Source organism: Neovison vison, chromosome X, assembly GCF_020171115.1.
Source record: "Neovison vison isolate M4711 chromosome X, ASM_NN_V1, whole genome shotgun sequence".
NCBI classification, from domain to species: Eukaryota; Metazoa; Chordata; class Mammalia; order Carnivora; family Mustelidae; genus Neogale; species Neogale vison.
The window spans coordinates 36,922,368-36,939,228 of NC_058105.1; the positions used below are offsets into that span (position 1 = coordinate 36,922,368).

The window sequence follows — 16,861 nt, forward strand, 5'->3', positions numbered from 1 at the left end:
GTGTCCATATGTTGGCAGACAGAAGTAAATATCGTTTTGGGCAGGGCTTATTATTTTACTCGATAGACACTTAGAGGCTGAAAAGCCGAACTTGTACTTGGCCTGGATCCTACAGCTGCCCCAGCTGTAACCAAGTACCATGAGGTTGACAAGGTACCAACCAGGAATGCTGGTTGACTAGGAGCAAGAGGATTTGGAAGTTATTCATTACAAGGTGGTGGTGGGGGCAGGGCAGAAGGCTCCTTCAATTGTGATGCCCAAATGGTGAAGGAAAAGTTGGTGGTAAACCCGAGGATTTGAGAAAGTGAGGAAAACTGAAATGGGTCTATGCCATCTTAACAAATCATTAAGCCTATGACCATGTGCCAAGCCTTGCCTTTACCATCAGAGGAATAGTGATTCCTGAAAGGTCTAGTACAACTGACATTGTGCCTCACATAGTGTAGATATTAGTGCAGATGACATCAAAGCTAGGGTTTCTTTAATAACTTATAAAAAGCTATTGTTGAGATACCATTTGATGGGGGGCCTAAGGTAGGTGTTAATAACGCTCAAACTTATACAGATAATGAGTTAGGAAAGATCACAGGAATGTACCATGGAGCTAAAAAAAAAAAAAAGGGTTTCATTGACCCTGGAATTGATGTTTTTGCTACTCCTATGAACACTAATAAAAGGGGAATGTTCTAGATTACAGAACCAGAGGTTAACTCTGGTATCCGTCCACATGCCTATGTCATTGGTAAACACATGAGTCCAAGTGGAATCCATGTAACTCTGCCATGGGAGAGGCATCATCCACAGAATTGAAAAATTCATAAACGTAGCTTCTGGCATGAACCTCTTGAGACTGTCTTCTAATTTGGGAGACCAAAGCTTTTACTGTTCAGGATTTGGCAATATGGGTCTGCACACTATGCTGTATTTATATTGTTTTGATGTTCGATGGGTTAGTGTTGGTAAGACTGATGGTCACACACAGGATCCAGATAGTATTTATCCAAGAGGGTTAGAAGACTCCAAATTACAAATGAACAAGATTGGACAAGATCATTTTTTCCAGTCAGGTACTATGAAAGAAATATCCTGAAAGCAGATTATGACATATGCACTTCTGCTTCAGGTAAAAAAATTACCAAACACAACACACCCAATATCAGAAAAGAAACATTGCTGAAGGCAGCAATGGACCAATAACAGTGGGGATAAAAATCTTCCTGAAGGGGAACAGTTCGGTAATCCCTGCTCTCTACTTGAATGCTAGGGGAGTGACTGTATCATTTTAAGTGATTAAAAATTTTTTTGAATTATGTCATACAACCACTTAAATATGAATGGGATTTTAACTGCCATTGCTAATGTCTGCTCAAAAATTTAGAAAAAGGATGTGGGAAGTGCAGTGGAGTTAATCATTTGTGCCCTATTGCAGGGTTTCAGGACACAATGTCAAGAGCCTTTTTCTGTACTGCAGCATGGTAAGAACATGGCACCCCCTCCTGTATTTTCAAGTACAGCAATTCAGTTTTGTCTGCTGTAAAGTTAAAAGTTGTTTCTTGTCAAGAATTTTATTCTTACATGACACCATAGGCTGATGAGCCAACCAACACCCTATGGGGAAGAACTCATAAGCAATGACAGTTGAGTTCCCAGCATTCCCAGTGAGGCCTCAGAAGTGCCTAGAAGAGAGAGTGGGCAGTCTTACTACCCAAATTGGAATGAAGTTGGGGAGCAACTTCTTGATACCAAGGCGAGTGATAGCTGCTGGTGGAAGTGGGTTAGGGTACAATATCCCTCCCACATCCTACCTCCTTGCCATGACCTCTGAAATGTGATGATGGAGGTATCATGTAGTCCATTGCTTTTCTTATTGGAAATTTTATCAAGATCATCGAAGAGCCACATGCAGTTTTAAGAACTAACATAGAGAGATCCTGTGCACATTTTATCCATCTTTCCCACTAATGGTAGCAGAGTCTGTTACTTTTAACTTTGTGGGAATGTATATCCTTTGGAAGTAAGACGAGACTCCTCTAGTTAAAACATTCACTCCAAGCTGAGCCACTTGGGAGAACACAGGAACTTACAAGCGCGATTCCAGGTAAAAACCATGTTCTGAGCTATTCCATGGGACACCCTATGGAACCCCCCTGAGTTACTTAGTGGCAGAATCCACAGGATGTTTCCTGCTTGGCTTATGAAGGCTGGGCATTTCCCCATGAGCTTGTAAAGCAGCCAGTGCCAAGGGTGTGGGCAGGATGGTGAAAGAACAGAGAAGCACCAGTTTGTTGATGTTTGTCATTTTTATTTGCAATACTTTAGGTCCAAGTTTCAAACTGCAATATTTTTACACTCAAGACACAGTCATGCACAATCCATATTTCAATTTTCTATTGCTTCAACCACAATTTAAAATAACGATATTGGAAACAAAAGTCCTTAAAAAAAGTCAGAAGCTGAGGTCAGAAGGATGGGACCACACCATCAGCAGGTCTACAAAAGAAATAACTTATCGAAAAAAATCAAACAAACAAAAAGACCATAAATACCTTTAATTCAAAGTTACAGAAGAATTTCACTACACATGGGTTTACAGGGAACACATTTGAACAAAAGTAATACACAACCAAATGAGATACAACTCTGATAAAAAATGAAAATATAGATCCTCCTCAACTTGTTTTGTCTGGATATCATGAATATAATCCCAGTAGACATCAGTTCCCTGTGATCAGACTCCTCCCAGCTGATGCCCCGAGATTTAAAACTCAACCCACACTAATGGTTATAGGATTCTGTGAAAGGTCTTATCATCACTAATGAATATAGTATATGCGGGTCCATAAAGCACACCACACACAAGCACACACACTGAACTTGAATTTCGCACTCAGGGCTGGTTGGCACTCTGCTAGCAGGCATGGCATTGGGACTAACTGACTTCCAGTGTACCCTCTCTCCAGCATTGTAGTCCTACAACTGGCTGATCACCATGGGAGTTGTCATCAGAAACGCTATCTTTGGTTCCCAACAAGTGGATTTGTCAACACTCCTCAGTGCTAATAACATGCACTTCTATTTTCATTTCTTTCTCTGCAACCTGCAAGTGCTTATGTCCACTCTCAATAGTCCCAGCCGTTTAAATGCATGGGTTCTGCCATCTTGTGCCATTTACAAAGTAAAGTCTACAAAGCCCAGCATCACTTCATAGGAAAAGAGAGGCCCAAACATAGTTTCGTTCTAGCAAGTGTGACGGTGTATTTCTGTTCTAGTAGCAAATACTGGCCACAGCTTAATGAAAACCAGACTACATACAGAGCATATGGAAAATAGAAACTGGGAACACACCACAGAAAAAAGACATTAAAACAACAACAAAACAAAACAACTGTGAGGATTGGGAAGGCTGCCACAAGTTTTATCAACATTCCCTAGTGTTATGTTCATTTACTTGAGGGTTATTTCCACCCCCCTCATCATCTTACATATTTCTATTATTTAGCGGCAACACAAGAAACCCAGGCTTAAGCATGCGGTATTTGCCATCCATCACTATAGCAGGCTGGATTTGCAAGGCAAGCTTCGGTACCAGAAAAGGATAGAACTTGTGGAAAGACCTCAAATGTCATCTGGCCCAATACCCTTATTTTACAGATGAAGGAACAGCTATGAAAAGTGAGCAAAAAAAATTAAATAATAAAATTAAATAAACATATAAATATATTTCATTACTTAAGAAAAGAAATGGAAGTGACATTACAAACAAACTCAGTGTCAATTTTAGTAGAGTTCTGGTTCAGAAAAACAGCTATCCATGACATTTTGGAGGCAATTAGGATAATTTCAATATGTATCAGACATTGAAAGTTATTATGAAATTTTTATTAATTTTCTTAGGTATAGTAATAGTATTGTGGTTATATAGAGAACATTCCTTGAATTCTCAAATATTTGTTGAAGGAAGATTGAAGGATGAAGTGTCATGATGTCTACCACTGAGTATCATATGTTTTAGCAAGACAATGTATCCATGTGTGGAAATAAATTGAGAAAAGTGTTTTAATGTAAAAAAAAAAAAGTGAGCAACAGACCCTATATTAGAATCCAGGTCTTCTTGTTCCTAGTCTCATACTCCTTCCACTTGTCTGCCAGCTTCTTTATAATTGTTGATTTCCTCTTAGGTACTAAACCGCGTGAACACGGTACCTCCCTCACTGTTGGTTGCAGTCACCTGATGGCAGCTTCCAAGGAAACTCTGAGAGCACTAACCAGTTTCTATCAGTTTATCCTGCAAGTCTGACTGTATTACATGGCAGGAAATGCTACTTGTAACGTAGGCTTGCACATGGAAGTATGCACATGGAGATGCTAGCTACATTCCCGCATTTGCAGATTCAGTGAGATATTGTGTAGTATCAAGCAGACATCCCAATGCATGAGGAGTTGGGTAATATTCATTTGGTCAGTAAAGGGTCAGAAAAGGAGTGAGACAATTAAAGCTAACCAACAGAAAAGATTATATTGGAACCAAATCTCTTACGAAAAATTCTTTCTTAGGAAAAATATTTCCATTTCTTCCCAGGTACCATGTCTTTCCTCCCCAGGCCACATGCAAATATAGGTTCAGAATTGCGTGTTAAGTTCACTTGAAATCCCAGGCCTATTAGATCATCCATTTACAAATGCTGAGTTTCAGTCCTCTTGCTCTTGCTCAGAGACTGGGAGAAGCTTGTATCACTGGCCATGCCTGTGTATACCTGAATATCAACTGCAAGTAGCTCAGAAAAGGACCATGAAGATTTGACTGGGGAAGGCAGGGATCGGAACTCCTGGAAGCATTTTTATGTTGAGGATGGTCAATGAAAAGTGGGTTCTCCAGGTATAAAGTCGGCTCTTGGGGAAAGTGAGTAACATCTGAGACCGCTATCTCATTATAAAACTCATCACCTACAATTACTTTGGTGAGTTAGAGAAAAATTCCTCTCTTGGGATAGATGGTCTCCCTCTTGCTCTTTAAAAACGACAGTAGTCACTGCTCACAACCTATAAATCAGGTAACATGAAAAGCACATGGAGGCCATCTCCGGCCAAAGCTAACAGGAACTGAAGCCCAACAGACAAAGGTGGCTCTAAATATTTGTCTTCATGTTTTCACAGTTAGCTTTTAATTGAAAGTCATAACTTCTATTGAAATCAAAGGGACTTGCCCACTGGTCACTAACAGGAGAACCCTACCTGAATGATACAAGACAAGGACATGGTGGGAGCTAGGGGATTCATCCTTCTCTGCTTCTAAAATTCAACCTGAAAATCTGCTAACATGAGCCAGAGGGGGGATGCCCGAACCAGATGTTTTCAAGGGGGTGAATAAAATGTCATCCCACCCAATCTACAGTAACCTAAACAGAAACCTCCTTGCCACGCCCAAGTGAAAGGCGGCCACTTTTAAAGCAGAAGGATGTGTCGGGAGTTCAAAAAGCAACATCTCCCTAGGTTCCACTTAGAGATAAGAGTCCCCTAAGAAAGCATGTGCCATACCTGAGTGTGTGCCAACCTCAGCACCCAGGCAAATATGAAGGCTATGGAATTAATTGTAACTAGCAAATATCTGTGCCCTGCATGCTCTGGGCTCTGGCCAGAAGACATCTGCTTCTGGCGTCTTCTCTATGTCTCTATAGCTCCCTTTCTGCTGTTTATTTATTATAAAGCAATATGATAACAACACCAAATGAAATTTTAAAAGGAAAAAAAATGTTTTTGCATAATTCCACCACCCTAACACAACTGATTTCAACAACCTGTGTTCCCAGTCTTTGTCTGTTATGCGCACTTAGTTTGACAAAGTTGTAATCCCTGTTTATGTTATTTAAAAGTGATCTGATAGATTCTGAGAACTGGCAGCCTCATTAGAAATAACCCACTGAGCAAAGGAATATAGTTATTTACACGATCTTTGAGCTGAGAAATAACCTTTATAGACAAACATCTCAAACTATCAAAAACAGTTATACAGAAGACAGGAAGCAATTTCATATTTCTTTTTCTTTTAACAATGGAATGTGCTTCATAGGGGAGGGATAGATGTGGGGGATCAGGTGGTTAAACTCAACATTGGGGGTGCAATCCACAAGCCTGAAGAAATCTGAGTAACACAATTAAAGAATAAATACTTGAGTTAAATCTTCTTACATGACTTGGCCAACCAGTAGCCAAAACGGAACATGGACACACAAATATTTACAATGACACATAGACGAGATCAGCAAGAACGAAGTCATTACCCAGCATGGTGACTGATTTGAGGGGATTGTGTCATCCAAAAAATCCTTGTGGGATTATGACAACGTACCGGATCCTTGCTACAACATGAATGTTCTTTCTTAAATAAATAATCTCTACTGTGCTTCTCACCCTTCCCTGACTTTCCCACTGCCCTATCCCTATCTCAGGACATTTTGGAATCAACACTCCACAAAGTGCCCTCATTATCTCTGCACTCTCGCAACTTTAAAGATCTGGAGAGACTCATCTGTGTCAAGATGAGCTTAAAAAAAATCCAGAGAAAGGGAATAAACGATTAACCACCTGGAGTCTAAGTTGTTCAAGTGTACCCAATATGAATCCTTCACCACCATTTTGGCAGGAGAAACAGCTTCTCACTAATACTTATTAGAAATATACAAAACTCTCCAACATGGGGGAGGGGCTTTAGAAGCTGTTCTCATTTAAAAATTACATAGATACAAATCTGTAAGGATAAATCCTACTGCACTATATTACCATAGAATCTTGGTACAATGGGGGTATGGTGAAGAAGTCTCTGGCTCCTCATTGTTAATATGCAAAACTGAAGGCATCAAAGAGCAACCATTTTTCTGGAACACTGCTCCAGGTCTCTCCCTGCCAAAAAGGGTCACTAATCAAAAACTAGGTTCTCCTGACTAGCTTTGTGGTTATCTCCACTGGCAAGGTGGAGTTAGTGTACTGAATTCTATTCACACCCCAGGTATTATTTCATCGAATTCCCTGGCACTATGAATGAAACATTAAAAAAATATTTAACTTTAAATGAAATAAAAACTAAGGCCTCTCTCTCTCTCTCTCTCTCTCTAATTAGAACAGTGTGGCATTAAAAATTTCAGGCCCAACTACCTTTTTGCAAAGTAGAACACAGCATGCTTCAAATGAATGTTGCCATTTAATTTTTTTTCCCATTTGTTTTCCTTCACTGTGGATGTTTTCTGAGGGGGGGGTTAAGTTCCTCTCAACTTTTATCATCAAAAAAAAAAAAAGGAAAATAGGAAATCCACTAGTGGTGCCATTTCCTAAACATAAACACGTGTACTATATGGTTAGCAGAAACTCCTTAAAGAAACTGCTTGCATTTTAAGGAATGGATGGATGGTTAGATGGACAGATGTACCTTAGCAGAGAAGAAGAGAGGCCAAGTCCATTGATCTCTTTCTCTCTCTTGCTGAATGTAGATATGTTCTTATTCAGATTCTCGTATGTTACAAATCAAGAAGCCTTCTATCGCATCAACTGTCAGCTTCTCCCAAGGCTTAGAGAGGCTACTTTGCAGAATTTACAAAAGTGAAAATACATTTAAAGAGAAGCTTATCCTTTTTCTATGCAGCCACCCTCCAGATATTTTTCTGCTCTCAGAAGATTCAGGAAGTGCCAACCATTAGATTTTTAATAAGTAGATGCATGGTTGGACTGCTACTTCTTGAGATCTATGAGTACAAACCCTAATTATTTTTTACTGGAGAATTTCCAGATCTGTCTGAACATGTTTTTGAAATTCAAAAGCTCAGAGGATGATGGCTGACCATGCTATATCCTGAAACAGAAATCAGTGAGACAGAGGGAAAATGGGAGCAAATACTTGGAGCCAAATGTTGACTGGGATGTAGTTTTCACAGACCTCTCATTCCTGACAGGGCCGAATACTTAAAAATCTCTGTTCTCCAGGTCTTTCAAGATATTTAAAAAATGTTATAACATGTCACATGATTCTGATCATAAGCAAATGTTGGCTAATGGGTCTATGTCTTCCTAATGTGCCTATTTGACAATGCCTATGTCCCACAAGCACAAGAGAGGACTAAATTAGGTCTCTTGATTTTTGTTTCCTTCTGTCCAACAAAGATCTCAATATTGCACACTCCTCTTGCATTCCTTTTAGTTCCCAGAGAAAGTCCCAGCTTTAAGAATGGTTTCTCCTATCAGGGTTTCCCAGGTTGAGGACCTGGACTCACCCAATAGGAGGGCCATTAAGTTTCAGTGTGTCCTTTGTCAGGCATCACAAAGATGAACAAGCTGGTTTATAGAAATGATACGTCAACTATCTCTTAAGCATCGTCGTGAAAATGTGACAGGATCTCACCATTTGAGCATTTTTTGGGTGGACAGTTTTTAAAAGCCCTTCCTGAACATACATATTCCTCTCTGCTTTTGGAAAAATGCCTGAAAAGAAACCTTTTCCAATACAAATGCAGAAAAGCAGGTACACACACCAAGCCACCACTATAGAAGAAGAATAAAAAATTGCAACTCTATTAGGGGCATGGACTTCCACATGTTCACACAGTACTTGCTCTGGGGTATTTTTTGTTTGTTTGTTTCATTTTGTTTTTTGTGTTTTTTTGGTTTTGTTTTTGCTTTTTGTTTTTTGCTTTCTTTTTAAAAAAAAAGTTTTGACATCTTTTTTTTCTGAACATCTAATGACAATGCAAGTGAAAAACATCACATTAGGTAAGGAGTTTTGAAGGAAGTTCGAATGCAAGAGGGACTACTCTCTAACTTAAAAACGAACACAACACTATGAAGAGGGAGTGTGCATCTTTGAGAAACCCTTTTTTTCTTCAAAGTGAATGCACAAAATGAGGGGATTCACTACTGGCTCTTTCGCTTCACGGTAGAAGGGACCACTTGACGGCCACTTCGACATTGCTGCCCTGATCGGGCTGCGATTCAGGCTTACAAATAAATTACATAATCTGAGGGAGTAGGAAAAAGGGTTATAAGAAGTTTCTATTCATTTGAAAGTTAAAGATCCCCGCCCCCGACCCCAGTTGACTGTCTTTTCTTCCATCTTTTCCTGCAGCAGAGTTTCAGTTCAGTCTTACTCAGGAGGGAGATGGTGTGGGGTAAGGCTCTCAGTCCTAGCGGCTGCTGTTCTTAATTGCTTCTTTTGCAGCGATAATCAGAGGAGTCAGGCTGGAGAGAGGCTTGGCTAATTTTAAAAACGGATGCTACAAAAGGAAAAAAAAAGAAGAGGAGGAATTATGGGGATCCTTTCCTCCAACAAGTATATTACTTTACATTCTCAAGCAGCCCTTTTTTCACTCAGATAAATGTACCTTGAGCATCTGATTAAACATGATTTTATTAAAAACAGTGCCAGCTTTTGACCTTCAGATGTTCTTGTCATTCAGGGTCATGAAATCCTATGGCAGCTGATTGGCAGAGCCAGAAACTCAGAGTAGGGGGTCTTGTGAAAAGTCCACTATGTTTGCAACCATCTCATTTGCCGATTGTCTCAAACTGAGACATTTAACTGGGGCAGCTCTCATGCTTGAAAAAGTGTCTTTGGGGGCCCTTGACCCTGAAGCCAATGGCTTCTCAAATGCTAAAACCCAGAGCTGTGCTTCCACTATTTCTCTTTTGGCCCCTCTGTAGTATGTTATACAAATGAATACCCCTTCCTTTTTTGAAAAGTTTTCCTTGTTGGGAACCTGTGACATTCTACAGCTTGGTTCTCTTGCCCATGCACACTCACTGACTCCTCTCCTTCTAGCTTCTTCCCTGCTTTCCCTTCCTTCTCCAACCTTCCAGAGCTCAGTGCTCATCCTGTTCTTTTTCCAACTTAATTCCTCTGAGTGCTCACTTTGATTCATGGTTTTGACCTCTCATCAGCTTTACAGGGATGACTCCCAAATCAATATGGTGTGACCTGATCCCTTTCCTGAAGTCTGGTCCTAGTTCTCCATTTGCCTAGTGGGTATTTCCTTCCCAAATGTCCTTCTGTCCTCTTGAAGTCAACATTTTAAAAAAGGTATGTTAAAAAGGCTCCCAAACAGGGTACTCGTGTGATGTAAGCTACAGAGGCTTTGGAATCTATATTTAAATCTCTCTTCTGCTTATGACAATGGTTAGATGAGGTAAGTAAGTGACAGTTCCTTATAAGCTACACAGAGGCCAAGAAATATTAGCCATGGTATTATCCTCCATCATTTTTGCTTTTACTGCATGCTACCATTGGTTTGATATTCTGAAGTCACTTTTGTCTTCTTCTCCCTTAGGTTCTACATGTAATCACCTATAGAGTACCTTCTTCTCAATGCTTTCTACCATTATCTCTTGCCTTCCCTAGGTCAGCCCAAATCAATTGAACCCTTGACTACAACCATAAGTCCTTCTTGATCTTTCTGCCGCCATTTTGTCCTGTTGCTAATTCTTATTGTATTCCACCAGATTCACCTTCCTAAACAAAGCTGTCGCCAGGTCGTCCCTCAGATATGTTCAGGGTTTCCCACTGGCTACAGCCCCTCCAATTCTATAGCCTGGTGTTCAAGACCCTCTACGGCCCTATCTCTTACAGTCTCCTGACTGTACCTCTTTGCTTTGGCTGTGTGCTTTATTTTCTGTGACCTTCAACCTTGCCTCAACCTATGCCTTAGGTCACACTATAATCCTTCCATCTGAAATCTCTTCCCTTGTTTACCTCAACCAGTTAAAGTTGCTTTGTCCTTCAAGACTAAGCAGAACTCGTCCCCATTTGTAGACACTTTCTGATCACCATCACCTATAGAAGTATTTCTCTAATCAACCATGGTCTTTATTGTAGGATTAGCCCCTGGATTTGAATGAGTCTTTAAAAAACCTCGTGTTGTTTTTTTCATATACCCAAGGACATTGTGAACTTCCGGAGAGTAGGAATCATGCCGCTAGGGTTTGTATTGTCCACTGCAGTGAGCCTTGCTCATTGAAGTTGCTCAAAAAACGTCAGTTGATGGACAGAGACTTGACTTAGGCCATATAGAAAGGCACATGGACACTCAAGACCTGTGTCTTTTCTCAGCTCTTCTAGGGAGGGCAGAGGAATGTCATGCATTCCTCTGTTTTCTAGCCCCTGAAATGGGCAGTGATAGGCTGGAGTCAGAGAACAGTGTTCTATGGACTTTGGGCAATACACAGGTTATTGTTAACATGTAAATGGAAAGAGGCAACAAACAAACTGTTCAATTTAGACTCAGCATATAGTTTTGCCCATTACTTAGCTGAATGTTTCAAATCAAAGTGCTGCTGGAAAAGGAACCGACTCAATGATCTACATAACTGTGTAACTGCATTGAGAGAACCCATCTCATCACTTTTCCTTGGAACGTGTACCAAGGTGTGTCTCTGGTGGTGGGGGCGGTGAAGAGGTGGGAGTGAGGCACTCTAAAGTTCAGGTTTTTTTTCATTTGAGATTTGAAGCTGGCTTAAAGAGAGGATCAATGAAGGGCCATTGCAGATTTGAAATTCAAGTCCCTGGAACAGCCTGTGAAATGCTCACAGCAGAAAAGTGAAGGTGTAGCCCCTTTGATTCCTGGAACTCAGTTTATCCCAGGTGTGATTTGGGTTGGGATGGGTTATTTTTGACCTGGGGGTTGGCTCTCCATCTCTGGAGGGGTTTCAGAAGCAGTAAGAATGATTTTCTTTCTCTTTTTTGCCTGGAACAGACTGAGTTTGGGGTTAACACCCTAGATAACAAAATGTTGCTCCTTGTGATTAACTGGATTAAGTGTTCAAAGTCACAGAGATAATATGCAGTCTTGGAGGGTCCAGGGCTTGACACATGTTCCGAAGAACGGTCCCCAGCACTGTCGTCCTGGGCATGTGTTATTTTATCCATGTAAGTATATATTTTTTCTCTAAATCAGGTTTTGGGTTTGTGCGGGGTTAAGTCAGACAATCCGGGGCTCAAATTCCAGTTTTGCCACTCGATGGCTGTGTAAGCCTCAATTTCTACATCTGTAACACTGGATAATCCCACCTACCCTACAGAGTTGTTTTCAGAATTCGAGGAGATAATGTGTGTAAGGAATTTGACACACAATTGGTACTCATGTTCATCAGCTAGGCGAATCCCTGAGAGCCATGAAAAGGACAAATGGTTACAGAGGCACTCACCACTGGATGGTACTCACCCAGGCAAGCAGGTGCCTGCCATTTGGCATCACAAGCAAAGGGGCTTTGACCAGTAAAGCATTAGAGTAGCAAATGCCATGGAAATAATTGCATAGTTATGTAGAGAATTACCTCCGGCCAAGAACACCTGCACACAACATCCAGGGGCACAAGTAAAGTTTAGAACAAAACAGCAACACCAGAGGTTTCATAGTTTTCTTTTTTCCTCGCAAAATAAGACTCCAGGAAGAACAAAAAAGATTTATAGATTAAACCGCCAGCTTCTCAGAAGAAGGGCAACATGCCAATCAATCATGTCTTAGACGCATGCCCCTACTTATGTGCCTGTGGCCTAAAATCAAATGGGTACAGCCCAACTCAAACTAGACATCTCTTAGCACAGCTCTCTTACTGTCACACGCTGAGATGGAAAAGCTCAATATAATCGCTCTGTCTTTGTAATTGTCCTATTTTATTTTCACCTGCAAAAGCTCCTTGGCAGATCCTCGCCTGTCCACATCCATCTCAAGACAACGATTTAAAAAGTCACGGAACACAGCTGACAGTCTCTCGGGATTCTGGAGCTCTGGGGTTCCATTAGTGGCTATCAGATATAATGCCTACAGGAAAGAAAAAAAAGAGGAAAAAGAAAAAACAGAAAAATCCATTCAGCACACACAAATTAGGATCGTGAGTTGGCACAGAAGGTACAAATCCAGTTTCTTCCAGTTTAGACTCTGGGTCTTAAAAGTTCCATTTTAGAGAATGGCACTGGCATATATTTCAAAGTGTCTATAACATTTAGAAGTCATTCATCTTGGCAGTAACTGAGGTGACATTGAGGGGCCCCACCCTGAAAACGTTGGAAATAAAGTTATAAGGTTGTCCTTTTGAGAGTTAAGGCAGTACAAAGCCACTTATAATGAATGAGTGATTAACCACCTAGGAAATTAAGCCTAGGGATTGCCTGTGCATCTGTGACTCTGAAGATTTGGGGAACATGGGTACACCTGATCATGTTGACCTGCGTACAACCTCCAGAGGGCATGGTGACGAAAGTGATTGTAATTTACTAAGTGTTTATCTTGTTTGAAGAATGCCGGTGAGCCGACCAGGGATGAACAGAGTACATTACAGAATTAGAGAAGCACAAAGAACCAGAGGATTGTAGGGCCTGGATGAAAAGTAACCTGTGAGACCCAAGGACTCAAGTACTTTTGTCCTGTGGTAGATGTATCCCTATAGATTAGAAGTAGATTTCTCATTAAGTCTACCTATACTAAGAGAAAACATGAGAAAAATTGATATTAGGAGTCTTGAAACCTGAGAAGTATGCATCCTCTATAAAAATAACCAGTTGCTAATAGATCTCTGAGATTTTTGTTCTGTAGGGCTGGCCCCTGAGAGACTGATGGATTCACTGCGTGCTGATGGAATCCAGGGTCCTTGCCTTCAGGGGCGAGAGAGGGATCCAGGTCCCTGATTAATTCACAAAGGTAAACCCATCTTTTGAAGGCTCATGATGGCCAAAATAAGGTGGATACCCAAAGATGAGTGAGAGGATGCCCTACTTTCAAAGAGCACACAATTGAGTGAGGGAGCGAGACATAAGTAGCTATAATACAGTGAGACAAGAGCTAGTGGAAGGATAGAGTAAGTGTTCAATACAAGGAGGAAGCCATTTACCCTAGAGCTCAGAGAAAGCTTCACAGAGCAGGTTGGCATCTGAAAAGGGTTTTGAAGGATAAGCAAGAATTTTCCCTACAGGTATTGCCACCAGGGTTATGTCTGCCTAGATGAACAGTGCCTTAACTGTTATGAAGCCATGCTCCCTCCTGAATTTGTTTGGGTTTTGTAGCCAATTATTCTGCCCCCTACCCCAACCCTTTTCCCCTTTGCCCACAATGGCTCCTACTAGTATTATTATAGGTATTTCTATCAAAGTCCTTTCCTGGACCAGTTTTCATCAGCTGATACAGACATGTCTCCTCCCGCCTGGGAATTTCCATAGGTGTATATTAGAAAAGGTTAGGAAGGGCTGTTTTGTCCAGTGGCTGTCAACCTCTAGGATGAATCAGAATCATCTAGAAGGCTTGTTAAAACAAATTCCTAGGTCACCCATAGAATTTCTGAGTCTGTAAATCTGAAGAGGGGCCCAAAGGATTTGTATTCAAACAAATTCCCTGTTAATGTGAAAGCTGCTGGTTCCAGGACCACACTTGAGAACCGGTTTAATCCACCTAGGTAATTAAAACAATGGACCAAACTAAAGGTCCTCAGAATTGCTTGCACATAGGAATCACCTGGGGAAATTTAAAAGACCCATGTGCCCAGTTCTCACCCTAAACCAATGAAGTGGAAACCTTTGAGGATGGAAGGCAGGCATCGGTGATTTTTAAGCTCTCCAGGAGATTCCAATTCATAGCCAACATCGAGAACCACTATCCCAGGACTTGAGGCCCACTTAACCCAGAATCTCTGCATTGTAAGCTCACCAGACACAAGAGCCCCAGAATCTCATAGAGGGAGATTCTCTAATGTGGTGATGGCTGAGAATTCCAATGTCGTAGGTTTCTATAGAGTACGATGAAACTTTCTGGTTTTTCCCCCAGTGCATTAAAAACAAAACAAAACAAAAGAAAAAAACCCAACACATGTAAATACAGCCTCCTCCAAACCAACACCGTCTTTCCCTCTATCCCTCCTTTCTGACTTTTCAATTCCTTTGCTGATGTACAGCAAATGTACAGGGTGGCTATTGGGACTTCCAAGCCAAGATATAAGTCAGTTGTGCATCTAGTCTTGACTTTAAAAAACAAAAACAAAAACAAAACCAGAACAGTATGAAATAGGAATGCATTTATAAACTGCTTTTAGGAAATCATCGATTGGGCTGAAGTCAAGTGGTGCATGATCATAGCAGATATATTACATTAAGTTCAAACAGGGTGTTTCTGTTCTTGGACGATTAGCATGAGAAGCACCTGTCCTCACAAACCATCTTTGTTTCCTTATTATTAAAAGAAAATGACTTGCCGTGCATATTACATTTGTTGCCTCCTGCTGAAACTGTCTTATTTCCACTGGTCACAGTTCCACCATGCTCACTGTCCTTCACTTGCTTTTTTTTTCTGCTCTGTAGCTGTGCCCAGTCCTAAGCATGCACATGCACATGCACACCCACACCCACAACCCCCGCTTTTCTCCTTCTCCGCGCTCCCTGGGTCAGCCTGCATGCTTACGTGCTTTCATTTCCCTACCTTCCTTTCAGCATTGCGGCTCAATACATTCTCCTCCACGTAATCTCTTTCCTCATGAGTACGCATAGTCCTCCTCACCTTTCTTCAGCTCATGCCTCATTACCTCAGGAAATGCATGCCCCTCTTTCCATTCCATTTAGGAATTTACAAATGACCTTCGTCATAGTTGTGGCAGCCTGAGTAGGGCTGGGGCTACACGGGAGCACGGGAGCAGAAAGCTCTGTGATCTGAAGGGGAATCAGCATATGGAGCCAATGCCATGAACCTCTATAGTGCTTCACAGAGAACACATGTCCTCTTCTGAATTTCTACCAAAAGAATGACTCTGATGTTTGCTGGGCTTGATATTTTCCCAGGGGTTCTCTCTGGGTGGAAGGATTACTCGTGACTTTAGGTTCCAAACATATTTTTTGATTTTCCAAATTTTCTACAATGGACGTGATAGCTTTTATTATTTAAAAAAAAAAAAAGCCCTCCAAAACATTACTGAAAAAATAAATGTAAGAAGCTATGCCAGCCAAACCTGACACAGAACTCCTCATCTATGTTTTTTGTCTTCCGAGGATTAAACCTGCTTTTCATCAAGTTCTACCCCTTGAGGGAAACAAAAACCCAGACGATTTTTTTTTCCAGCTATTGTTCTCGTTTTAATTGCAACAGTATTATTTCCAACTCATTTCCATTGCAAAAAATCCACACTTTCAGTTATATTAGGGGCTAAACTGGCCTTTGTGGAATGGCCTGGGAATATACTCACCACGCATAATGCCGCTTCTATGGGAAAATGAACTCTGAGTTCCAAATGATTAACTGAAAAATGAACTTTTGGAACATGGCCTGTGTGTAAGCTGGGTACTATCTTTGTAAAAAGAAAATTGCTACCCACTGCCTTGCTAATGGGAGACAAACACAGTTGTGGCTACTACAACAGTCACAGCAGAAAGGGTTTTCCTAACAAAATCAAGTCGTACAGAAGGGAAGATTGAGGGAAAAGAGAGGCTTGAGGGATCACGTTTGGGTTTTATCTGAGTTAGGAAAACACGCAAAGAAAATGAGCTGGCTGTTAGAAGAGCTCTTTGTTGGCTACCCCTCCCCAACTGGGATCCACACATGTGGTTTTCCAACTCGACTCCCCCCAAATTCCCCTTGAGAGCAGCTGAGAAGGAAAAGAGGCAGGACGGGGAGATACACTGTAAAGACATTGAGAGTCTGTGCCCCCACATATCGGTTTCAATCTAGACAGTTTTCTTTTTTTCTCTATTTCTTTAGGCTTCCAAGCAAGGCTTGATTTGAACCTAGGGCTTGCTACTGTTGTCCGAAAACCAGCAGTCCACAGGACATAGTAATGATCCTGGGGCGTGGCGTGCATGGTCCTCCATGATTGAGCCCCTTGCCACCTTTGTCGTCCTCAGTGTGTGCCCTTCTTT

The 16,861-nt window shown here is 41.2% G+C and overlaps 1 protein-coding gene across 9 annotated transcripts in view; it reads right to left on the reverse strand.

The window, feature by feature from the left end:
- Positions 1-2,281: 2,281 nt before the first annotated feature.
- PAK3 (p21 (RAC1) activated kinase 3) overlaps positions 2,282-16,861 on the reverse strand; it is a 247,440-nt gene continuing 232,860 nt past the window's right edge. For 6 of the 9 annotated variants that reach the window (XM_044235881.1, XM_044235880.1, XM_044235882.1 and 3 more), the window contains 3 exons: positions 12,657-12,794; positions 12,195-12,322; positions 9,181-9,254 (listed from right to left, as the gene is read on the reverse strand). In XM_044235881.1, the coding sequence (XP_044091816.1) occupies positions 12,224-12,322; positions 12,657-12,794 (237 nt within the window). In that variant the 3' untranslated portion in view covers positions 9,181-9,254; positions 12,195-12,223. Of the gene's footprint in view, positions 9,255-12,194; positions 12,323-12,656; positions 12,795-16,861 lie in introns of all 9 variants that reach the window. The other 3 variants (XM_044235887.1, XM_044235885.1, XM_044235883.1) reach the window with 1 other exon arrangement.